Below are 26182 nucleotides of genomic sequence, written 5' to 3' on the forward strand. Positions count from 1 at the left end.
CTATAGTTTTCATTGTGGCAGTCTTTCACCTCTTTTGTCAGATTGATTCCCTGATGGGGAACTTTAAGGAACAAATACTCTTAAGTCACCTCAATGTCCTGTTTTCAGGATGGGACATGGTAGGAAAGGCATTTCACCTGCGTGCTGCTATTTCAAGGCCCCTCACCACAGATAATCATAGAACACATCAGACAAAGCCAAACGGAGAGACATTCTGCAAAATACCTGACCCGTTCTCTTCCCAAGTGTCAAGGTCGTGAGTGACAAGGAGAGTCAGACACTGTCATGGGTCAGGGGAGTCTAAGGAGACAGGACAACTGAATGCAAGGTTGCAACAGGGAAGACACCAGTGAAATCTGAACCCCTGTAGTTTAGTTGCTAGTACTGAACTAACATTGATTTCTTCTTACTAATCAAGGGAGCCTGCCATGAGATGTTACATGAGAGGTTCGCGTTAGGAAAGGTAGGGGATGGGTTTGTGGGGACCCTCTGCACCATCTTTGCAATGCTTACTAGAAATCTCAAGCTATTTCAAATTAAAAAGTTAAGATCAAAACAGATTTGGAAAGTGCTTGGCCTCCATCCGAAACAATTAATTCAGACTCTTGTGCATCTGCAGCTCTGAAGGTGATCCTGACGCTCAGGCAGAAGGAGCTCCACAGCTGAGTGATACTGAAGGTGCAGATTTCGGAATCCCCTGGAAGAATTGTTAAAACGGACAGGTGGGCTCCGCCCAGAGACTCTGGTTTGGTGAGTCTGGGGCCTGGGAATATGCATCTCTAACAAGCTCCCAGGGGATGCACCTGCCACTGATTGCAATAATCCTTGCCATTCACAGGGTGTCCCCTGGGGCAGCATCGGCACCACCAGGGCACTCCTCAGAAACATGGGCTCTCAGGCCCACCCAGGCTCAGGGTCAGCACCTGCGTTTTACCAAGGCCCCAGTTATGGGTTCACACAGGAGTCAGAGAGGCACTGTGCAGGATGCACGTGCAGGGACAAGGGATGAGGACCTCGGAGCTGAATGGCTGGGGCTGGGAGGCTTAATGTCACCATTCTGCCAGTCTTAGAATCTGTCCTTCCCTCTAGCACACAGGAAAGAGGAAAACCAGAAGAAACGTCGGAGGAGCTCAGGATGGGAAAACAGCCTGTGCGCCCCCAGCACCGTGACCTGGGAGAAGCAGGGCTGGCCGGAGCTCGGGGCTGAGGCAACCTACGGGGGAGCCAGGCGAGCAGGCCAGGAGGCACCGACAGAGGGGAAATGGACATCGCGGCCACAGCCCAAGGTATCACTCTTCCCCAGGCCAATCCATCCTTCCTACAGGAAAGGAGAGCCAGCAGAGCCAGGTTTGCTTCACAGGAAGAAAGGAGCAGGGGAGAGACAGAGGAAGCAGGGACGGAGAGGGGGCAAGGAGGTGAGACGGGGGCCTGCTGAGCAAATGGCCACACGAGGCCTTTACTAAAATGTTTGCAGGCTCAGGGCTCAGGGTTCAGGGAACGGGGCCTCCTGTTGGCCAAGAGCGGCAGTGGCACCAGGTCACGGGGTATTCAAGGCCTCTGGAGGAGCACAGGGCCCTCCAGCCAGACTCAGCAGGCATCGCGCCCCCAGGCCAGGCCTGGGAATCGGCCACCCTGGTTTCCTTCACCTGGCTGTTAGGACGCTGCCAGTCACCAACGCCCCGCTCAGATCCTGCTCATGCTTTACCCTCCTGGGCCACTCTCTATTCAGGTATCATTCCTGTCACATTTGCCTCTGCAAAGGGTCATTCCAAATCTCCCAACAGTCCTGCCCCCCAAGATTTGCCTGTGTGCCTCCTGGAGATGGTTTGTTTTCTGAGATGCCGTTAGACACATTTTCAGAGCTCCCCAGCTGTGGCAGAAGGGCCCCAGACAGACTGCAATTCAGGAACAGGCCACCTCTGATCCTGGGAGTGGACGACAAACGCCCAGGATTGAACCTGGCCACCAAGGCAGTGCCTCAGGCAGGAGGAGTACATGTGTGGCTTTTCAAATGCACAGATCTCAACATCCCTGAAAATAATAAACTGTGCTGAGACTCTCTGTGCCTGCACTCTCCTGATGGTGCACCCGCTGTAAGCCAGGATATCGACGTGCTAGGCACAGATCTGGAAGGCACAACTCACACCCCCAAGACAGCTTAAGGAGCAAGGATAAGCTTTATCTGTAGAATTAAACAGGAAAACCATGTGGCTATAGGCAACTACTAAACCTCTCTGATCCTTGGCTCCCACCACTGAGGGTAATGACGCTCCATCTGAGAGCTGATGGGACAATTCAATGATGCAATGTATTTACAGAGCCTGTCATGGCCTTTTGCACGTGGAGAGCACTCGACAGTCTGCTGCTCTACTGTTTTCAAGCTGTCCTGTACCTCCAACTCTCCTTGCCTCTCTGCTCTTCCCAGAGAAATGTGTGGGTCTGGGCCCACTGGCCACAGGCAGATATTCTAGGTCCCAGTGCAGAGGAAGCCAACCACTAAAACAAAAGAGAAAAGCAAATGCCCATGACCTTGAACAGAAAGGACACTTCTATTTACTTCAGTGGCTATAAAAGACACCACAAAACAGAATATGCAGCACGCATTCTTTGTGATTAATAAAAGATCTTGCAAATTATTCTCATAGGCCCCTGGGTTCATCCAACTGGTCACTAAGAACAATCAATTCTTTTAGGAAATAAAAGGATCGCAGTCATCTCTGATCACTAGAAAATCTGCTTGCTGTCTTATAAATAAAGGGAACAGAAAGTGAGACTCGGGCTCAGGGATTTTCACCCCTGTGATTGGGAAGGAGTAAGATCAGAGAGACCCAGATACAATCGACATCTGTGTACATGGGTGCTCAGGGGGCGGGGGCCTGCCAGATCTGAGGTCTCAGGGACCTGGAGACCATGTGGCCACAGGAGTTAGAGCAGGGGTGTCCCAAACAGAGGAGCAGATGATGGAGCTGGGGGGAGGTGCAGGCGACAGGTAGAAACAATTCAACAGGTGCCTCGGGGGTTTCGGAGGGGAAGCCCAACCAGGGACAGGAACAGGACCAGCATCTTCAGAAGGACTGGGAAGACCAGGTGCAAGCGCACCCCTGAAGCTGGGGTCACCAAAAGAGAATCAGAGGGTAAGACAGGTGGCCCAGGTCCCAGGGAATGAGGTGAGAACCCACAGAAAACAGCCTGAGGCTTCCACTGAGCTCTGAGCTGCTGACCTCCTCCAATCAAGGCCTCAGAGACTTGGATGGAAGGAGAAGCTGCCAAGAAACAGGAAGTGGCCCCACAGAGGAAAAGGCTTCTTCCAGCTTGGAAGGATCACAAGGGAGGACACCAAGTGGAAGACCCTCTTGGCACTTGGCATTCAAGTCCACTACTGGCCAGTGTGGAATAAAAATGCCACCAACCAACTCTGACTTCATCTCCCCAGGTCTTCCTAGAGCTGCTCTAAGTGGCATGGCAAGGGCCAGGGACACAGTCTGAATGGGTATGTGGCTGGGCGGGAGCCAGTGAGTTAGGACAGACAACCCTGCAAACTTGAGAGGGATTTACTGAAACACGATACATAAAACACCAACAGGGTCACCGTGGCAGCAGTGACACACTCAGATGGCACCTCTGGGGAGTGACATGGCAAGGAGAGGGAGCCTGTTCTCCCTCGGGATCAGGGACCATGCTCACCTCCGACAAAATCAAACTTCCTACGAGTTAAATGTGCTCTCCGTGCACGTGTGGTCCATCCTGAAAATAGAATGGGTGACCAGAAATGGGGGTGGCGTCCAGCCAGTGGGCACACCAGCAGTGGGAAGTAGGCTACTGCATCTTCTCCCTGGGGAAGGACAGAAACCTCGTCCACAGTACCTGAGACAAGTATGGGCACAGGGATTCCAAAGGTGAAGCATGATGGTGCCACAGGCCATGAGGGACCCCGGGACTCCTGACCACTATGGGGCAGAGAAGGTGGGTGGAGTCAGGGAACGCAGGAAAGACAGGAGTGGAAATCCATCAGGAAGGGGCAGGAGTTAAGGAGTAGCTCAAAGTGAAACAGGAAAGAGCCAGCAAAACAGGGCCGAGACCCAGCGGGGCAGCCTCAGCCCCTTCACACGCAGCAGGAGTTCGTGAAGGCTGATCTGCCACAAGTTAAAGGCCTCGCTGAGAGAGATCTGGGTCCTTCTGAAGAACGAACAGGCATTCTTCTTCTTGTGCCTGGAGGAAGGGCAAGAAAGGAGAGATAAGCGGTCAGGACACTAGCTCAGTACAACTGAGAAAAACAAGAGACGGTGGCTTTGGCCAACGCACCAGCCCCTGCCCCTGGGGACTACTCTTGGGTACCTGATCATGCCACTGCCCGACCACAGGGTCAGAGGACCTCAAACACGCCAAAGCAGTTTTTCAAATAAGTGGGGTAAGGAAAAGCAGCTGTTTCACAGGGCATCAGAGGTCGGAGAGGCTCACTGGGTGGAATATTCCAACACTTCTTTTCCCAAAAGTATAGTAAATATATGCCAACCCAGAATTCCCCAAGCTCAAATATGCTGAAAGCTTTTCCAAACTTTCTCAGGACAAGAGTCACTTGAAAACCTGGTCATGTCCAGGGAGGCTGAGGCCATTACACATTACCCCAGCTCCATCCCTTCTGTACCAACAAAGGACACAATAAAAATTGGTGTTTATGGCGATGACCTATTCAAGACCTGACTTCCCAAGCCCTCGGAGGAAGAATACATCATGGCCATCTCTTTCAGTGTGCAGTATATTTTGCTGTGATCTAATTTGATATCTGATAGAAGGTACATGATATATGTGGTCAAATCCGAGTAGTTTCCCAGAAGGAACCATTTCCTGCCCAGGAGAGATGGGCTAGGACTGGACCCCAAGCCAGTGAGAACATTCCACGAGGGCACGTTCCTTCCAAGGTATTCCACCCCACCCCACGGGAGGCCACAGTCCTTGTTCCTCTGGAATGAGCTCCCTGAGAAAGCACCCTCCCTTCCTCACCAGCACCCCACAGGCACTGAGACAACTAAAAGGCCTGAAACTCTAGGAGTAGAGCCTGCTGGCCAGCCACTCTGCAGGAAAAAGAGCCACTGGCCTACCTGCTGGGCCAATCACAGACAGCCAAGTCCCAGGACCAGCTAGAGATTGGGTCACACCAGGACTTTCTGACCCCAAGCCCAGGGGCATCTGGAAAGGGCTGAGACTCCCCAAAACCTTTCAAACTTCAGTGAAGGCAAGAATCATCTAGAAAGCTGGACTGGGAAGATGACGTCCTAGAATCCATCCTTTCATAAATACAAGTGATTCTCTGGGAGACCCAAAGACATGGACCCAGGGCACCTGCCAGTTCACTAGAGCTGTTTTCTAACCCCAGCTCCCCCGGCATGGAGAAGTGGAGATTGGGAAATGCAGATGGCGCCCATGGACTGTGGGAACAGCAGAGGCAAGCAGGAGCTCTGGGCAGAGCCCTGGGCAGGCTGGGAGCTGAGAGGGGACCAGAAGCAGGGCCCACACTCACTTGGCTAGCGCCCGGACACAGCACCGTGACATGTTGAGGAAGGAGCTGGCAGAGGCACGGGTGCCCAGGGTGGCCTCAATGCTGCGCAGCAGGTCATTGGTCTTGAAGATGAGCAGCATCTGGCGCGGCACGTGGTTGAGGAGCTGGCTGATCTGGGGGAGGTAGTTGGCGGCGTTGTTGCGGATCTCTAAGTCCTGGGGCAGCAACAGGGAGACAGAAGTGGACGGTCAGAGGGGAAGTGGAGCCCGGGTGGCAAAAGTCTGGGCAGTCTGTGACCAGAGGGGCTTCAAGGAAGCTCCAGGCAGAAGCTTCCAGCACAGCCCTCCTGACAAAGAGATGCCCCACAGCTCCACAGCCTGACCACAGAGACCAGAGGCCCAGCCCAGCCCCTAGACAAGCACTAATGCAGCTCAGGAGCACACTCGGAAGAGCCAGGGGACTCTCCAAGGCTCTGCCACCCATTTCAGGGCAGGCCTACCAGAAGCCCTGAAAGTCAAGCCATGTCCCCCGCCAGCCAAGCACAGGTTGACCTACCCATAGGTCTGAGCTCCTGACTCCAACCCAGCCCCCAAGTCCTGCCCCATAACCTGCACCCCATCAGATCCATCCGCCAGCCACGTCCCCCTGTGGGTCACTGTGTCCTGCGCTGTAGTCAGTCTTATCCCACATTGCCCAGAGTGGGGTCCAGGGCCATCCCACGGCCCTCACCATCTGGTGTTTAAGTTGGGGCCCGGCGTCCCTCCTTTCTCTGTCACTGAGCTCTACCAAAATATAGGTGAGTAACTGCCTACAATCCTGGGCATGACAGATTGGCTCTGGCCCTTCAGCAGTCTCCAGGAAAATGATGAAGGCGATGAGTGTGGTGAGGACCACCATGCCTTGGAAAGGCCAGGAACTCTGAAAATGTCACATGCATTAATTTATTTAACCCTCATAACAAGTCTATCATGTTGCGTGTATTATCTCCGTTAAAGGTGAGGATACGGGGTTGGGGATGGAGCTCAGGGATGGAGCCCTTGCCTAGCATGTGCAAGACCCTGGATTCCATCCCCTGGCAAAATAAATGGAAAGAAAGGCAGGAAGAAACGGAGGCACTGAGAATTCAAGGGACCTTCTCAGAGTGCATACATAGCTGGTAAGTGGTGGGTCAGGATTCCACCAGGATTCCACCTGACTCCGGAGCCCACGCCCTCCCCACCTGGCCACGCTCCCTGCCCACCTCGCTGCAGGACTGCAGGCCTTCAAGCAGTCCTGGATCTCCTTCCACTCAGGGTCCTCACCCCAAAACTGGGCATGCTACTATCCTCTGTGTGGGACGGAGGGGGAGAGGCATGTGACCCAGCTACATGGAGAGGGTCATCAGAGACAAGGCACAGAAAAGCGCTTGGAGCCACTGAGTCCTAACAACGGCCCAGCAGTCTTGTCAAAAGACCTTTCCCCCACTGCTTTCTGCAGCTGAGACAGAGTCCCAGTGCCTTCAGAAGCCTGACAACACTGCTGATGATCACGTCACTGAGCTAGCACACTGGGACGTCTCCACGGCAGCCAGACACCAAGAGGCTGGGCACTGCCATAGCTGTAGATGGCCCTGCCTGAGTGCTAAGGCCAGATCAAGACCTGGCTCCCCACTGGGAGCACAGCCCCATTCACCCAAGGATACCTCCCAGGGGTAGATCTCAGAGCAGCAGAGCCTGCCGACTTGGGTACCCACAGCTTAATGGTAGGTGTCTGGAATAGACCTAGTTGGATGCCTACCGAGCAGCCATTCCCCCACTGTCCTTTGTTAAAAATAAAATAAAATAAAATTTGTTCATTTGGGTCCTGCTCTTCTGGGGCTCAGAGTCCTTTGCTAGCCCTGGGGGTGAGCGAGTATCTTGACTGCTCTCAGCCAAAGCTGGATCTGAGTACTCATTCCCTCACCAAGTGACTGGTTGAGGCAGGGACACATGACACAATTTTGGCCAAAGAGATACAGGACAAGTCAGCTGGGGGACTTCTGGGAAAGGGTTTCTTACCCTTCAGAAATGATACATGAGAGGAAACAGCCCCTAGTTCCTGCCTGAGGCCACCACTGAATGAAGATGTGAAGCTTGGAACTGCCCCAGCCATCTTGGAATCATGGGAAAAAAAGCCCAGAAAATCTCAGGAACAAGCCCAGAGCGCCCAGGCTGTTGATCTGCTGAGTTAACCAACCTGGACCTGCCTCTCTCCAGGCTTTTTGTGATGAAGAGAACAAAGGCTATATTTTGTTGGGAAAAACATCCTCCCTGATCCAATGCTGGGGGTTCCCTTAATTCTGAATGACACAGGCTTCAGAAAGAGCCTGGAGATCTCAGAGGCAAGGCTGGGCTGGTTTGACCCGGCTCAGTTCGCCCTCAGTCTGTCTGGGTTCATGTCCAAATGAGCAGTTAGAGTCAGGGTCTCTAGAACCTACACGAACACCTGTCTGCTAGATCTAGACTGCAGGGACCTTACAAAAAGATGTGCAAGACAAGGCCCCTCCCTGTAATTAGACAGTGAAGATGGACAGACAGGTAACTACTCTGCAAGGGACAGTGAGCCACCTGCCCTAGAGTGATTCAAGTATGGATAGGTGACTTTCTATGAAGAGGGTAAGGAAAGGCTTCCTGGAGGTTCGGCTTCTTCACAGTACTAGCTTTTCAACTGGTCTTTATGAAGTCATAAGAATGTAAACACAAAATTCCATCTCAGTCAATGAATATGCATGTCCTCCACTGCGTACCTACCTGGGCCACAAGACCCCATTCAGCACTGTGGCTTTAAGTATCATCTACGGGCTAAGGACTCACAAAGCGTAGCCCAACAGGACCTCTTCATTGACCTGTGGTCTTCTCTTCCCAGGACACCCCTATCTGCTCAAGAGAACCAGTGACTAGTCCTGCCCCAAACATGCCCTTCCCAAAGTTTCCCCTGCTTCTAGGAGCAGCAGCCGCTCCCCCCTTAGAACGCTGCAACCTTGACTCCTCCTCTCCCTCTCCTCCACCTCCGCCTCTAGTCTCTATCTTTGTTACCATCAGCGCGGTCTGACCCCTCACCTCCACCTGGAGGCCTGGCCTGACCTCCTAACCAATGGCCCAGGGCTCACCTCACCCCACTTTAGAGAGACACTTAAAAGTAGCAGGTCTGAGCATCTGCTTCTGTTTAAAGCCCGTCCAAGGCTTTGCTTTATGCTGAGAATGAATCTGAACTTCCCTCTGGGGCTTATAAGGCCCATGGGATGCTCTTCCAGCCAGCACTCCAAATTCTTCCCATCCCACCAGCCCCCTCCCCACACGCTGGACCCTACCAAAAGTCTCCTACCCCTGTGCCTTAATGTACTACAAATGCTTCCTTCAGTCTCTTCCTGGTGCTGCTGCCCTTCTTGCCCTCTGTGCCTTAGCTCCAATGTCCTCGTCAAGGTCGTCTCTGAGCACCTCAACTCCCTTTGCAGATATGGTCCTGCTTATTTCCTCCACGATGCCCATAACCTGCAATTATTCCTCTTACTTATTTGTTCACTTGTTTACCGTCTGTCTCTCGCAACCAAACTGGAAATTACACAAAAGGCCCGTCTGCCCGTAGGTCACAGCATCCTCAGTGCCGAGCCCAGGATCCGGCAAAAACAAATGCTTGTAGAATGAATGAACTTCAGGGACTGTTGGTAGACGCCCTACATGCACGATTAGTAAATCAGAATCATCAGTCCTACTGTCCCTGTTTTACAAAAGAAGGAGACTGTCTCTCTTCTGAGATGGACTGTGGGGCCCAGAAGAGCAGGTGGTCATCTTTGCCACCAACTTGCTGGAGAATGATGTCAACTTGGAGGAAAGTGCAGCCAAGAGATGAAGAGATGGACACTTGGAGATATCATCTGAGACTCTGGATCCAGCCACCTACCTACCACAAAGCAGCTTGCAGGGGAGGCCCCTGAGGCCCAGAGGGATGACAAGAACACCCCAGGTCATGACATCAGGAAAAGGAGGTGCCAGAACCTAAGCCCAGGCTTTCCGACATCATGATTGGTACCCTGTCCCCTGCAGTGAGCAGAGGCCTCAGCTGGAGTTCAAATCTGTCCATCACCGAGATTCAGGCCAGCACGAATGGGCCTGGGAACTGACAGAAGGGACAGACAGAAGTCAATGCCAGGAGACAGGGAGAGGTCTCCTGCCCTGGAGAGCTGCCGGGGGGGCAGAGGTGAGCAGGAGTGTGGGGAGAAGGTGTTCCTAGGATCTGTCTCCGAGTCAGACCCATGTGACCCTGTCTAGGCCCATGGAGAAAGGAGCAACGGATAAAGAACAGAAGAAGCTGTTTCACTAAAGAGTCTGCAGGTCAACAGGGTGAGCAGAGCTGCTTGAGTACCACACGGGGAAGCGAAGGGCCTTCCCGACCATGCAGCCTGGAAGGACAAGGACAGCAGAAGAGACTTAGGAAGGAGACAGTTCCTGAGGAGGCCCAGAGTCTTGGGGGAGAAGTTGGAGGAAGCCTAAAAATCTCATGTGAGCCAGTCAAAGCTAAAGCACAAGAGTCTGGGTATTGCAGTCACATGACCTTGTTTCTCCTCCAGGCTAATAGGGCCTGCGGCAGGCAGTGAGATGTCTTCCCCTGACCCTCCTCCATACAGGGACACTGTCTCTTCCCCCTCCTGCTTCTCATCTAGTTCATTCTCCTCCCGACATACACACAAGCTCCCCGGGTCTTCCTCCCCAAGACCCTGGCTTGGAAGGGGAGGAAGGGGGGCCAGGAGGGGCCACCTACCTCGGAGGAAGTGACTGGCGCTTGGCTGATGCCCCTGTTGACCGAGTCCCAGGACCGGGCTGTCAGCATGCAGGCAAACAAGGGGTAGAGATCCCCAGCCCCCAGGCGCTGGCTGTACTTCTTCACCCCCTCCATGTCCATCCAGATCAGAGACTGCCACAGGTGACAGTAGTCCAGGCGGAACTCCTCCGTGAGCACCTGTGGCGGGGACCATGGTGGTGGGACCTGAGTCTCCCCACCAAAGGCCTAACCCCCTGGCTGGTGCTTGCCACGGCTCCCCATGATGCCTGCTTCTCTCCTGAAGTCCAGCCATCCTTGAAGGCCCAAGTTCAATGCTCCTCTAGGTTGACTATCCCTTATCTGAAATGCTTGGGCCGGGAAGTATTTTCGATTTTTGGATGCTTCCAGATTTTGGAATATTTGCATAGACATAGTATCTTGGGGAGGAGACCCAAATCCAAACAGAAAATTCCTTCATGTCTCACATGTACTTTATACACATAAGTCTAAAGGTGATTTTATAAAACATGCTTAGTAATTTTGTGCATGAAACAAAATCTCATGGCATGGAATTTTCCACTCAGTGTCATGGCACTTGAAAAGCTTGGAGTTTGAAAGCATTTTGGATTTCACATTAGGCAGGCTCAACCTGTATTTGACAACACTTGGAATCACTCAGGAGTGGCAGAGGTTGCTAATCCCCCACCAAAACCTATCCTCTCCTCTTCTTCTCAGGGACAAGCTAGTTTCCCAACCTCCTTTGAAGCTAGATGTGGTCCTCTGCCTGACTGTCACAATGTGGCAGAAGCTGTATGTCCCCCAGAACTTTCCCATGCATGCACTCTGAGTCCTCTCCCCTGCTACTGGCTGAGAGCTGCATCCTCCAGGGAGACCCAGGGGACAGGACCCTGCTGACTCTGCCGCTCCCAAAACTACAATCAAATTTCTCTTGTGTCTGGGCCGTTGTTCATTTCAGGATTCCTCGTGACCAAGGCTAGCCTAACTTAACATGACGTATCCTACTTCATGAAGCCTTTCAGAGGAAGCCAAGATTCTGGGATGCAGCATCAGGGCCCCAGGGGCCACTGGGACAGAAGACCACTGCAGAAACTCCCCAGGACTATCCCCAAGGAATCAATCCAGGCCTGGAGACCCAGACGGGCAGTGAACTTCCCAACTTCCAAGCAGAAGCCCAAGGTTCACCTAGACGCATCCCCTTCCAGGCTTCTTGTTACGGGGAGAACAAAGTCCTCATTGTCTAGGTCACATCTGCCTGGGGAAATGTCCTCTCTGACATGATGCTGGGGGTTCCCTTAATTCTGGGTGAGAGCAGCACTCTCCTGATCTTAGAGAGTGAAGTCTGCACCACCAGCTCCGTCAGCTCCGCGCCGCCCTTTCCACCACATCTTCCACCCTCCCTGGGGCTGAAGGTGCAGCTACCCTTCCCCAGAAGCCCCGGCTCCCGCACAGGGCAGTTCAACGCCCAGGCCTGCCTGGGCCTGCAGTCCCCTGGAGACAGAGTCACAGGCACAAGCACCTTTCTATCTACTCCTCACAACCGACCGTCTGTAAAGGAGGTGTGATGGACCTCACAGAGCTCTCAGGACAGTAATGTGCATAAAATGACGGTTCCTGGGGGAGGGAGGGCCCCCCACCCTGCTACCTTGACCAATGGCTTCCCAGTTCTGTGACTGGTGGGGAATGTCAGCCAGCTCTGGCCCCAGGCAGCAGACGCCCTGGGGCTGGGTGGGAAGGCTTCTCCCACCTGGTAGAGACCATGGTCCAGCAGGATGACCTCTGCCTTGCCGGTGTCCGGATGCTTCCGCACCAGCACGTTGCCCGGGTGGGGATCGCAGTGCACGAAGCCATTGACAAAGATCATCTCGCTGTACATTTTGCCCAGGTGGCAGGAGATCTGAAAGGGAAGGGAGGCACATGGGAGTCCAGCTCCATTCTCGCCCATCTCAGGGAGCTCCCCTCTGGTCCCTCAATCTGCTCATTTCAAGAGAGACCCAAAGGACTGGGTAGGCCTGAGCGGAGGTGCTGGAGGTCATGATTTGAGATGGTCTGGTTCTTGCATTTGAGATACAACTACACTCTGATCTAACCCTTCTTCACTCCTCCACCCATTAGAGCCACCTGGAGCTCAGAAATGCTGCGGACGGTACCAGGATAGTACTGAGCACCAGTGTTTTCTTAAAGTCCCCAAGGTGATTTCCAAGCATGGTCATGGAGGAGAGGGGCTGCTTCTGCTTTGTCCAGGGCTGTTGTGCTCCACCCCCCACACGGCCCGCCACCCTCCTGCTCTCTCATCAGCCCCTCTTGCTTCCCTCCCCAAAGCTGAGAAGGGGTGAGAAGCTGGGCTGGGAGAGCTCGCCCACCCACCGTCCCTTTGCCAAAGAACAGGGCTGGGGGCCGAGGATCAGCAACAGATGACTCGGCACCCCATTTGGGGGCTGCCCCGTTGGTGCTGGGCCGGTCCCAGACAGACCCAGTGTCCAGGCCTCTCCCCGCTGCCCTCCCTCCCCAGCGCCCAGTGCTAATCTGATTTATGATGTCTGCACAGAAGAAATGACACTGGAGAGGCCATTTAAATCATCCTGTCACTGGTGCTCTCCCTGCAGAGGCAGACTTCTTATCTCTACTCCCGTTTTTATTAAAGCTAAAAGCCTCTTTGCAGCTAGGGAATGGTTGCTGAATAGAGTCAGACCCGGGCCCCAAGATGTCTTGTGGACAGGTTTCCAGGGGAGAGAGACACGCTCCAGCAGAGAGCTGGCACCCCAGGACACCAGCTGCCCTTGGCATTCCACTCAGCCTCAGCTGGACCCCATGGTCATCAACAAACACATCCCAACCAGAGAACAGGAGCTAGGGCTCATAAGCTGGGAGCACAGGATTAGGCTCTTTCCTCAACCTACAAAGTCAAGTCCTGTACCACCAGGCCCAGCCTCTCTCCACGGTCTCCTCTTGCACACATCAACCATCCATGCTTTCTCTTCTCCACTGACCCCTGTGCTTTCCTACCCCAGGGCCTTTGCACGAGCTATTACCACTTCCAGAAGCATTCCTGCCACCACCCCATCATCAGGTTCAGGCTTTCTCTTCCTGCCCACTTGGGTCAGCATTGCCTCCCTGGGGAAACCTTTCCCAACCTCCCAGGCTAGAAGAGGTTCTCTTGCCATATACTCCTAGGTTGCTGTGATTTAGTTTCATGGTACTAGCAATTATTTGTGTGATTATTTGATTAATGACCACTTAGCCCGCCATCCTAAACTCCAAGACAGCAGGGAGGGGCTCTGTTTTGTTAAACAGCTTTATTATATGGAGGCATCATTTGCATACCATAAACTGGCTCTGTTATGTACGCACTTGCTTATAATAGCACCAAACATGTGATTGACTCTAAGGCCCTGAGTTCAAGGTAAGCGAGACCCTCACCTCTTGGTGGCTTTCTGAGATGCTGTGGTTCCCACCTTGAATGCTTATCCTAACCTCATTAATCTCCTCTGAAACCCAATCAATTACAAGGAGCACTACATTAACCAATCAAGAAAAAGATCAAGAAAAATCCGTACTTTAGGAACAATAGCCAATATCCTTATTCAGAGCCCCAGGGGGTGGGGGCTAGAATCAGAGTGAGTCAGGGAGGTTCACTCGGCCTCGGCCACAGCTGACAAGAGCAGAGCCAGGACTCAACCCTGGCTTCTAGAAAGCCCACACCTCCTGTGTGGCCCACACCTACTTCTGCACTTCTCAACTGAGCTCTGGGGTCTTCAACAAGCTGCTGATACGCTCAGCTTCAGTAAATGGAAATAGCAATAGTGCTATCTGGAGGCAAAGGAGATGTCACAGTGCCTGTGACCAAGCGACCTCTCCCAGTTGCCTCTGTGATTGCTGCTACTGGTGCCTCAGAGCGCTCCTGGAGGGAGATGGACCCGGTTTCATCACACCTTTGAAGAGAGGAAGATGTTCAAGACTCCTGCCCTATTGCCACGCCAGCTCTCCATCTGGCCTTTTCCTTGGGAGCAAGGGACACCCCAGGACCCAGTGTCCATTCACACCAGCAGAACTCTGCCTCAGGTCAGGTTCCCAGACAGGCTGAGATGCCAGAGGTCCCAGGGCCACCATTCTCTGTTTCCCAGGAGAAGGACCTCAGTCAGCAAGTCCCCATCTCTGTGCCACCAAGAACCCCTATTGTTGGGCTGCTTGGAGCTTCTGCCGCCGGGCTTCCAGAAGCCACACTGTATCTGCCAAACCGATTGCATTTATTAAGTAATCATTCATTTTTATTTGTCAAGGACGCATAGAAAGGTCCAATCGGGGCTCCTGATCGGTCCAAGATAAGCAGCGCCACCAGACTGAGCTGACGGAATTTCAGCCAAAAAGCAGAGAAATGACATTTCATTTAGTCTGGGCAGACCTGTCACTAGGAGATGTATGATATCCCTTAAGCTTTCTAAAATATTGCTAATCGCTCTGGGCCCCTTATTACTACACTGAAAGATGGCCCCTGGGGCTGTGGGGGGGGGCTGTCTACGAGGACTGGGCCACCGCAGCTGCTGGATAAGGGGGCACTGCCATTGCTGTCCTCAGACACATAAGCGCAGCCCCCAGAGTGGCCCTGCCCATGTCAATACACCCATCCAGCTGCCTCCTTGGTGTCTTCCCCTCTGAGGGTCTGCTGGTGCTGGTCATTTTAACCAGATGTCACAAAGGACAGACAGATGTGAGAGGCAGAAAAGGGGCACGGACTAGCCTAAGCCAACAGCTGGGCCCTAGAGCCATTTTGGTTCTGCCACTTGGGGCGTGGGTGGCCTGGGGCAGGAGTCACCTCCCTTCTCAGTCTGGGTCTAAGTTCTCTTAGCAGTTCAGTGGGACTTAGGCCATCTGCTCCACTTCCTTAAAGAGCGACCTTGAGATTCGAGGTCAAATACAATCCCCTAGGAGGAAGCCCTCCGCCTGCTAGAGGCCACACAAATGTGGCTGGGCAGGGGGGTGTTTTTAGTGCTGTAATTTCTTATTTTAAACTTGGAAAAAATTCCCAGTATCACGGTCAAAGGGTAACTGTGAAGTTAAAAACACAGTTCAGACAAACAGACAATGAACATGCATCAAAGATTGGAAGAGTCATTAATAAGGGAGCATGAGAGATGGTACAGTCGGTTCAAAAAGAATTTTGAGGAAGCGGGTAACTAAGGGGATTTCAACAGGAGCAAGAGATTAAGATTCCTGGATGAAATACAAACTGGATATTGTCCGATGGGGCATTAAAAAACCAACCTTTGGGGTTATCTTTTCTACTGGACAGAAATTATTTGCATGTCTCCTGGATAAGGTCTACACAGTGATGTACAACCTCAGTCTGAGCCCTTAATGACTTGTCAATTACAAAGTCAAACAAAAGTACATGTCCCTGGATGTTAAAAAATCCTCAGGGGGCTGGCTGAACGATGCCCAAGAATGACTTTGAAAAGGCCACACCACACTCTCTGGGCCTCAGCTCACTCTCAGTCTGGGTTGATTTTTCTTAACATCGTTTTAAAGTTGTGCTAAATAGTCTTGGGGGAAATCCATTTGTCCAGAGAAGAGCAACCGGCACCCTCCGACTCCCAGAGGCACTGAGGGCCCCGGGGGAACCTGAAGCCCTTCCTGGACAGCTGCTCTCCCTCCCACCCCTCCCATGGACTTCAGCCAAGGCCCCGCCTAAGAACAGATGATGGAGTCCCTAACAAGGCCTTGGCCCCAGGACAGAGAGCAACACCCTTCCAGCACGGTGGCAGGTCTCAGGCTGTGCCAGGTACTTGATGTGGACCAAGCCAGCACTCCAGCCCTCGTCCCCGGGAAACCGATGAAGTGAAACAAAAAAGAGGAAGAGGCGAGGTGACTTATGCTGTCTGCATGTATGAACACACCACCATGACCTCACAGGTGTGATCGCAAGGCACCCAAGGAAAAAATCAGAAGGAAGGGGACCGGGGAGGGAGGAGGGGAGGAGGAGGGAGGGGGAGTGGAGGTATCAGGGAATGCATTGGAACAAACAAAGTTATGTGCATATGTCACAATGAACCCACTGTTTTGTATAATTATGACACTTAATGAAAACACTAAAAATTAAAAAAAAAAAAAAAAAAAGCCGAATGCAGCGGTGCACACCTGAAATTCCAGCGGCTTGGGAGGCTAAGGCAGGAGGATCACAAGTTGAGAGCCAGTCTCGGCAACTCCGTGAGACCCTGTCTCTAATAAAATATTTTTAAAAAGGTCTGGGACGTGGCTCAGCAGTTTCAATTCCCAGTACTAAAAAAAAAAAAAAAAAAAAAAAAAAATCCCCAAAAAAAGCACTTGGTCACTTTCTCAACAGTTTGTGATGCTGGGATCCAGACCCTGGTGACCGGATGCCCTAGAACAGGTGCTCCATGGTCAGGCTATCTTGCCTCTCCACTCAGTCCCAAAGATTGCTGAGGGTCCTCCCCCCCAGCTGTCCAGTAAAGGTAAACCATGAGGAGAAAAGAATCTTCCTGGGCAATCCTGGACAGGTGGCAACTAAAACCACACCGTACAGCGCCACGTAGGGAAAAAGTCACCAGGAAGTCTTTCAATTGTTCCTTGTAAAAAGGCTGCCAGTGATTTCAGTAATTATGCAACACCTTTATGCTCTCACAGTGGGGAAGGAGGGGAAACCGGGACTCTAAAAAAAGGCTGAGTAAAGAATTAATTTAGTAAATAATATTTAAATCAAGGAGTTATTTTTGGATTTTCCTCAAAACTTGAATTGGCTGAAAGTACTTTAATTATTTTATAATTGCATGAATTAATTTATTCCCACCCCCAAGGGAAAGTCTATTTATGCTCCTGGGGGGCGTCTCAGAAGCAAGGCCAAGATCTCGGAGAGAAGCCGCAGGTTGATGCTGCAGGATGTGAGCAATCACACAAGCCGCCCAATGTCAAGGGTAACGGGGTTCATCACTCAGACTTTCCCTGCCCATCCCCCAGTTCTGCCCAGGCCTCTGGCCACAGACCAGATCACTGCAAAAGCTCCAAACACGAAGGTGCTGGAAGCTACCTGGCCATATGTGGTGTTGGGAGACGTCATGAGGAGGAAGGCAGAGGTGCCAGGCTAGTCACAGCAACTGAGGAAGTAGCTCGGACTGTGGCACTTCTAGGCACCTTTGTGAAAATTCCTCTGGGTCAGGCCTTTCTCTGGAGAGCCAGGGCATGGGCAGCTGCCACAAGGCAAAGAAAGCCTGCTTAGGTCTCCAGCCAGAGACACTCAGGTCACCCAGACAGCGGGAAGTGGGTCCCAGCGGCCACGGCTACTGGACACCACAGGAGAAGGGGCGGAAAGCTGCGGGCACCTGGCCTCTCCCGCCTTGGGCAACCCTCACTCCAAAGAAAGAGCTTCACATCCTTCCACCTGGCCTGGGTCAATCGGAAAAATGGGGAAGGGGCTCTTCCCTACCTGTTGCCCCGACTCTTTGGTAGACACTGTGCTAGGAGCACCACAGAGGGTTGAAATGCCAACGCCAGTGCCCAGGGCTCCTAGCATGGACGCAGGGCTCGGCCGCACACTGAGAGCCTGGCGCTTCAGCCATCAGACAACCCTCTGGGTCCCTCTCTGAATCCCACCTGCAAAAGGGTAGTTTCCCCAAGGGGACACGGCTAGCAAGTGGCAGAGTCCAGGAAGGTCGACTCCGGGTGTCAGTGACCTCTCCTGACCCCTCTGCTGGGAAGAAATGAAACTTCAGGAGCCCACCTTGAGCACCCCGGCCCCTCTAGTTCCATACACTTCCAAGAAGTGATGGGGAGAGGGTGACAGAAGGTGTCGCCTTTCTAGTGACGTCATCACACAGGGTCAGTAGACAGGGTGTTCATGCATCTGCAGGTACCAGAGGGCCAGGAAGGCCCAGCAGCTGGGAGTGAGCTGAGCTGGAACATGGCCCTCCCATTCACTGTGGGGGTCAGAGGCAGGAACCCTGGCGTGGCTTTTGGAGGGGGCACCAGAGGCCTCATGCTCCACTCCAGGTCCACATACCTGCAGATTCCAGAGGCTGGTGAACAGGAAGGAGCAAAGGAGATTCTGGAGGAGGACTTGCCTCTGTGAACGAGACCCTCATGCATTATGGATTACAGATGACTTTTGAAATAGAGCCTCACGGCTTGCAAAGTTCACACAGCAGTGTCGAGAAGTGTTGTCATCCCTTCAACTGTGAAGATGAGCAGGCTCAGACTACAAGTGAGCCACCCCAGGGCACTTGGCTGAGGAATGGCAGAGCAGACGCAACGCCAGATGTCCTACTCTGAAACCCTCTCTGCTTCCTACCCAGCACCTCTGTGAAGCCCCCATGCTCTGCCACACTCTGTCCACACCTCTATTGTAGCACCGATGGGCAGCTGCACATAGTAGGTGCTCAATAAAACATGCGCCGAAACCTTCACTGCTCCAAGAAGGACATGGAACGGACTTCTAAAACTATGGGAGGGGGCTGGGGTGGTGGCTCTGCGGTAGAGCGCTTGTCTGGCATGTGTGAGGCCCTGGATTCGATCCTCAGCACCACACATAAGTAAATAAATAAAACAAAGGTCCATTGAACTAAAAAAAAAGAAAGAAAGAAAAAAAAACTATGGGAAGGAAGCAGCAGCAGAGCTTCTGGTTAAACGTGGCAGAGTGAACCCAAGCCATTACTCCAGGCCCTTGCCAACCCCTCTAAGATGACTAAAGGAAAATGAGGGTGAAATCCCACTCCCACAAAAAAAAGTGGAAGGACCAAGAAGAGCCAAAGAGATCAGCCAAGCTGCTGCGTTGGCCTCAGGGGTAGCCAGCCACCTCGGGAGGACTCAGCAAGCCAGAAAGCATGGCCCCCCAAGCTGGCCACTGGGCCCTCCACGTTCAGCACCTCGGAGCCCCGGGGAGGCTCGGGTGCCCCCAGCAATTCTGAACATGGGGCTTTGGGGTTCTGAAGAAGGATTAGTTAAACGACTAAACATCTCAGCTAAGTCCCCAGGTCCCCTTCCATCCCTGACAGAGGGGAACAGACAGCCGCTAAGGGGCACCCAACACACAGGAGTGCCATCCTGAGAACAGGGGACTGAGTCCGAGACCATGGTGACAGCAAGGAGCCCCTGGACCTCCTTCCCAGCCAGCTCCCAAACCCCAGGGACAGCCCCCTCCCGGGATCTACCGTCAGCCTCCACACCGACAGTGACAGTGTCTGCCCACCGGGCCCATCCTCTGTCCCTGCCACCCCTCTGTTCCCGGCTCTGTCACCTTTCTCTTGGCTAATTTCATGCCAATTAAACTGGGCCTCGGCCCAGGCAGGGTCTTAAACACACATTCACTGAAATCCAATTAACCTTCGATAAAGGTTCCGCAATCAATAGTCCTTCTGGGGCTCGAGGAGGCTCCATCCAGCCTGCAAAACGGGCTCCGCGCGCCCTTTACTTTTAATGAGATCAATGACAGTGGCTGTCGCCAGCTCTCTAAGTGACTGGCAAATATGATCACCGGGTCGGACCCTCCATAATATCTGCTTCTGGGCAGAGACACAAACAAACGAGGGCCGTGCAGGCTGCTGGCTCCCAGGGCCCTGCTCCCCAGCAGGTGAGCACCCCGGGTGGGCTGTCTCCCGCCTGGAGGTAGGAAGCAGAGCTTGGGGCTGGAGCCTCTGGCTTCCTGCCCGGTGGGGTCCTGAGCTGCAGTGAGGGTCTGAACCACACAGAGGGTCTGTTACATGCAGATCGTCCCCCTTTTGCCATCTGCCCAGCAGATCCTGATTCACAAGGCTGGGGAGGTGCCCAGGAGTCAGCATGGCTAAGTAAGCTCTCAGGTGATTCCGAAATAGATGGCTCCTGAACCCCTGTCAGCACCCCCAGAGCTGAAGAATCCCTGTTGGGTAAAATGTTCAAGTAGAAGGGACCCTTGGTTGGAGTCCAGCTAGTCAAACACCCTCAGTAAGAAAACTGAGGACCCCAGCCACTCAGGAGGCAGGAGGATCATGAGTTCAAGACCAGCCTAGGTGACACAGTGAGACCCCCTATTAAAACAGAAAGAAAGAAAAGGACAGCGATCCCTGAGGACCAGAGAGGACAGGTGATTTGCCCACATCCACACAGCCAGACACTGGTAGGGCTGGAGCTAGAACCTACATCTTTGGCCTCCCAACCTGGTGCGTCCCCGAGTCCATCGGGACCGGCTGTTCAGCCCAGGCTTCAGGTCCTCACAGGGGTGCCACAGTGAGCCAGCCTCTGCCGACTGCAGCGGGGCTGACTCAATGAGTGGGTGCAGGCTCTGGGGCCATCAAGAGGGGTCCCTTCCAGAGCCACCTTCTAGTTCAGGCACCAGTTTACAGCAGCCAGGACGCCACCACCCCAGGATGTGGAGTAGGATTTTTGCACCCTGCCACTTCTATCTGTCCCCTGCACTTCCTTCCCCAGGAACACAGCCAGGCCGGACTGTGGAGGGTGGTCACCCCAGGACTGGCACCCGTGCGTCCAGAGGCCCATTTGAAACTTCAAGGCACCTGGAGCCTTCCACCCTGCGAGGCCCAGGTCTTCCCCGCTGGCTGGTGAGATGCACAATAGATTCGTTTTTGCAGAGTGAAGCCTGTCCCTGGGCTGCTCCTGTCACCCTGGGGGTCAGGGACAGCCTGCAGAGCACCTGGCCCACACCCAATGCCCAGCCCAAGGCTTCTAGGGAGGGAAGTATTTGAGGACATCATCTCAGCGCATCAAAGAGCCTCCCAGCCACACAAACCCCAGGGCCCCAGGACAGGGCCGTGTTGCCAAGACAGAGCCAGAGGTCAGCGGGACAGAAGAGAGAACTCAGAGAAGGGTCCCAGCTGACTGGTGACCAAGAGGCCAGACCCCAAAGCTGCGTGATGCCATTGACATGAAGTTCAGGAGGCGAAAGCAGCCACAGTGACAGAGGTCACAGCAGCGGCAGCTCTGGAGGGGATGAGGGTGTGGCTGGGATGGATCAGGAGGGCGCTTCCAGGGAGCTAGAAATGGTGGACACCTTTATCTCCATAGCAACGACGGGAAATGTCCATGCTAAGGCTTACTGGGCTGGCGAGGAGATTTGTGACCTTGGGTAAGTCACCTTCCCCTCTGCGTCTCTGACACTTCACCTGCAAAATGGAAGCCGTCACCCACCCGCAGTCCAGCACGTGGAGAGCAGCGGGTACATGCTAGTGGGAAAGGGGGTAGAGGAAGTCACAGCAGGGCCCAGGGATGACAGAAACAGCAGCCATGGTCCAGCTACCACCTGGGCGCTCACACCTGCCCCAGGCCCTGCGCCAGGCCCCACTTGCGTCTCAGCTCCTACGGCCTCACAGAGCCTCCTGGAGCTCGGCGCAGACAGTGGGACACTATGAAATGGATCCGAGGGCCCGAGACACGGGCGGCTCAGAGCTTAGGGTCAGGGGCAAAGCCTGGCCAGTTGTCCAGCTCCCTGTGCAGTCACTGATGTGGCCACTGCCCCGGGGGCTCCAGGCTCCCCTGCAGCCCAACAGGGATCTAAGGGAGGGGGACGGAGAAGGGAAGGGAGCCAGGACTCTGGAGTCCTGTACGCCTGGGTCCCAATCCTGTTCTGCCCCTGCTAGCTGTGGGACGTGGGGCAAGGTGTTGAACCTCTCTGAATATCAGACTTCTCCCTCATCAATGAGGTTCATAACACGCACCTTACGACACACCTGTAAGGAGACCAGATCGTGTGCCGCCTGCCTGGCACATACAGGTTGATAACCATGGTTACTATTTTCCCCAAGTCACTCTGAAACCAGCGTGCCCCGTTCTGCACGTCTATGGAGAGAACAAACCAACTCTGGCCCCTAGGCCTGCCGCACAGAGGCCTCTGCCCCTCCCTGCCAACCCCCCTGGGCACAATCAAGCCGGGAGTCGGGTGCGTCTTCCCGGGTTTGCCCTGTCTTGAAAGTCAAGCGCCTCTGATGAAACACCACGTGGCCCTGCTGGCTGGACCCCAGAGGTAGGGCTGGGGACGCTGCTGGGATGCAAATCCATCATGGCTAGTGACCCGCAGGCGGCTAGTGACCCGCAGGCGGCTAGTGACCCACAGGCTGGGGCCTCTGGGGGCTTTCCTGAAGGGCAGGCGGAGACCCTTTCAAAAGGCTGTTCAGGAAAAGTCAGAGGGGACCTCCCACCCCGTCCCACCCGTCCCACCCCCACCTGCCCAGAAGCCAGCAGTGAGGGAGCAGCTTTGGAAGCCCAGGCTGTGCTACCTACAGTGCCCTCGGAAAGACGCTGAGTCTGTCTGTCTGTCTGTCTCTCCCTCCTGAACTTGTGGAGAATTGCCTTATCCTGCTCCAGGAAAGCCCAACTGGCATCTCAGGGGAGGGTGGATCCTGTGTCCACCCACACACCTCAAGTCCCCCCCATGGGCTCAGAGAGTGCTCTGTCCCCAGCTCCAGGGACAAGAGCCTTCCCAGATGGCCTGAGGCCACACAGTGGACCTTTCCAGGCATGTTCCCAGCAGCTGCTCAACGCATCCCCCATGTAGCCCTCCCTTCATGGCCTAAGAGGAGGAGTGGAACGGGGAGGTCTGCCCTTCACACCCAGCTCTACTGGCTGTGTGACCTTAGGCAGTGACCTTGCCTCTCTGCACCTGATTCTTCATCTGCAAAATGGAGACCAGGTCCCCTCCTATGTTCATCATGAATGAAAGTCCCTACCCTGGGGGGCGGGCATTCCTCAAACACTAGGGCAGAAGGAGGTGAAGCACGGCGAGAAGCGGGCCCAAGGATCCTCATGAAAACAGTGTGGTTTCCCTTCTGGGTGCTAACGCCAGGTCCGTGCTCAGGTGTCCCTGTGGAACTCACGCAGTCCTCACAGCCCCTCCTTGAAGGAGGTTCCATCCCAGTCCCCACCTACAGAGGCTGCAAAGCCACTGGGAGGCCTGGGCAACCCCACACTCCCTGCCATTTCCCTGGCTCATCTGCTGAGCCGAGTGTGGCTTTCTCCTCTGGGCCAGGTCACCACTGGGACCACATGCTCTTCTTCCTGTGTTGCCCGGTGGGGGGTGAATGGGAAAGAGCATTCGCCTGATTGGGTCTGGTCCCTTCCCCTCTTTCCTCCCACCCAGCCATGTGGTAGACTACGTCACCGCACTTGAGTCTCCAGGCCAAAACCCTTCAGTGACTCCCCAGTACCTCCAGAGCCTCCCTCAAGCCCTTCACCACCTGCTCTCCGCCCAGCTTCGTCTCTTGACTGCAACCCTTGGGCTCCCAGCGTCCTGCTCACAGCCCCCCTGCTCCCTGAGGGAGGGCCGTGAGGGCTTGGCTGGTGTCCGGCTCCCACAGGAGGCTCTGGGGACTGGGTCTGGTCCCCTCTGAACCCCCACACCCAGCACCTGCAGGAACTAGGAAGAGGATGAATGTTGTTGAAAGAGCATGGCCCCCTCCCGTAGAGGGACCCCAGGTGACCAGGAAACAGAAAACGGGGTACAGGCCCTGCCCACTATCTAGCTGTCCCTGAGATCAAGGCACAGAGTGGGGACTCAGGGCCACCATTCCCCCTGGCTCTGGAAAGTAGATGCAGAAAGCAGCCACCTCTCTGTTGCCTCAGGCCTGAAGTCCTCGGCAGAGGGTGGGGAGGCAGAAGGGACAAGATTGTCATCAGGCCTCACAGAGGCAGGAGAGCCATGTCCCATTGATTTTACTCCATTATTTTCGGCTGTGCGGGGCTAAATGGTGAGAAAGATGGGCAACGGCTGCAGCAGGCCCAGCACATACCCGTGTCCCACCAGCAAAGTGGCTTGGGCCGATGGCCTGGGAGAGCCTCTTGCCACATGGGACTTCCCAGACAACAGCGGCCTCTGTTGGCCAGGCAGCCTCGCCAAGCCCACCCCTGGACCTCACCTCGTTGACATCAATCCTGTTCTGTTCCATGTAGTCCCGGTCGTTGACCTGCCCACCCTCCACGAACTCCATCAGGAGGACCCGCTTGGTGGACAGCTCCCAGAAGATCCGAGGGACCTGGAACAGGAAAGGGAAGGCCAGGCGTCAGGGGAGGCCAGGAACTGGGCGGAGGACACAGGAACAGAGCGAGATGCTACTTCCCAGGCAGAAGAGCAGAATCTAGGAGAGGAGGTGGGTGGCCCTGGTCCTCAGGCGGGCAGAGACCCCTCCTGTTTGGGGGCCTCAGAATAGCTGGCTTTCCTCAGTGTCCTCCAGTTAAAAGCCAAAACCAAAATTTTGACTTGGGAGAGAAATACAGGAAATGCTCACAGCTGCACGTCAATGTCAAAGGCTCGGGAGGCTGAGGCAGGAGGATCACGAGTTCAAAGCCAGCCTCAGCAAAAAGCAAGGCACTAAGCAACTCAGTGAGACCCTGTCTCTAAATAAAATACAAAATAGGGCTGGGGATGTGGCTCAGTGGTCAAGTGTCCCTGAGTTCAATCCGTAGTACCCCCCCCCAAAAAAAATTTCCCTCTCCCCAGCACCCCGCCAGGCCCAGCTCGGGTCCCCCCCATGATCCTAGCTCATCTTGGCCTTTTCATCAGGTAAATTAATGTGCTATTTGTATTGAAAGAATGAATGAACTTATACCAGGTGGTATATGTTGTTCTGTGTGCCAGTTTCCTACAGAGCCCTGTGGCAGACAATGGTGGGCCTGAACCCAACACCTATTTCCAAACTTCCTCTTCCCAGAGATGAAAACTCAACACTTACCCTTCCTGCCTCATAATAGGTCTGGTCAGGTGACACAGTTCTGGCATATCACACCAACTGGAAAAGTTGGCTTGGGGAAGGTTTTTATTTTCTTCAATTTTTTTTTGTCCAGAAAAAAAAAGGGATGTTTGTATGACATCACTCATCCCCTTCTTTGCCTGCCCTGAAAGTGAGTCCGATTCCTGGAGCTGCAGCAGCCATCTTGCAATCGTGAGAGAAAAATAAAATAAAATAAAAAATCCAAGAAAATCTGAAAATCTGAGATGCCAGCCCCGACACTGTCACAATACTAAAACAATATGAGCAGGCAATGGCGGCACGCCTTCTTGATATGGGAGGAAAACGTATCTTTTTTGTTGAAGACACTGTTAATGGTGCCTTTGGCTCTCTGAGAGTGTATCTCCAACCCTTTCTGACTCTGAGAACACCTAAAAGCCAAAAGGGGAACAGATTTCCCCGAGAGTAGGCAAGAGGCCACCATGCACCGAGGGCTTCCACAGTGTCACGAGTGGGTGATCCCGTCAGTACCACCCCGGCCAGGGAGATTCCTAACTGCTTTGCTGCCCCGCGGTTTGGGTGGCCTGGCTCCCTCTGACCACTAAAAGCAACCAGGGCAGCCAATTCAAGGGTTTCAGAGAATCAGAGCCACCCAAGCTCATCGAGCAGGAGAGCGGCCCTCCGCCTGTGACCCACTTCCTGTCCCTGAGCTGCTGATCTCCGCCCCGTCTCCCTTGCTGGCAAGGAGCGCTGTCCATCCATCTCGGTGATGGGCACACACGGTGCACTGGTTGGAACTACGGCTCCAACTGAAATCGAGGTGCCATCTTGAGCTCCGCCACTTCCCTGAGGGTTTTGCCGTTTGAGAACCCTGGGCCAGCAGGGCAGTCTGTGCCTCTCTGCTACGTGGAGCTTAACATTTAGACTTAACATTTCTCAAAAAGTGACTTAAAAAATGAGCGCGTTTGCTGTGGTTTTGTTCATGGCTTCCATATGAAAGGGCCATTCCTCTGGGATAAGTTTCTCCCCCTGTCTGGAGACCTAAGCTTGGCCAGTGGGCCCTGGGGCTCTGGGGACAGCATACCCCCAGCAGGGCCTCCCGGGGCAACCTGAAGGGCTGCCCGGAGATGACCGCAGTGGAAAGAGCAGCAGGCAGCAGGTCCCCTGGGCTTGTCAATCCAAGGCGTGGGCGTGCGACCTGTCCAGGCTGACGGAGCACGTGCCCCTGGCTTCG

General features: G+C 54.0%; 1 protein-coding gene across 2 annotated transcripts in view; it reads right to left on the minus strand.

Annotated features, from left to right (window-relative positions):
- Positions 1 to 2721: 2721 nt before the first annotated feature.
- Positions 2722 to 26182, minus strand: part of Adck1 (aarF domain containing kinase 1) — a 112255-nt gene continuing 88794 nt past the window's right edge. For both annotated transcript variants that reach the window (XM_046440741.2, XM_046440742.1), the window contains 5 exons: positions 24139 to 24255; positions 12039 to 12188; positions 10274 to 10471; positions 5519 to 5712; positions 2722 to 4209 (listed from right to left, as the gene is read on the minus strand). In XM_046440741.2, coding sequence (XP_046296697.1) covers positions 4038 to 4209; positions 5519 to 5712; positions 10274 to 10471; positions 12039 to 12188; positions 24139 to 24255 — 831 coding nt within the window. In that variant the 3' untranslated portion in view covers positions 2722 to 4037. The remainder of the gene's footprint in view (positions 4210 to 5518; positions 5713 to 10273; positions 10472 to 12038; positions 12189 to 24138; positions 24256 to 26182) is intronic.

The sequence above is a fragment of the Marmota monax genome, unplaced genomic scaffold, assembly GCF_021218885.2.
Source record: "Marmota monax isolate L192 unplaced genomic scaffold, Marmota_monax_Labrador192_F-V1.1 WCK01_AAM20220418_F8-fsc00017, whole genome shotgun sequence".
NCBI lineage: Eukaryota > Metazoa > Chordata > Mammalia > Rodentia > Sciuridae > Marmota > Marmota monax.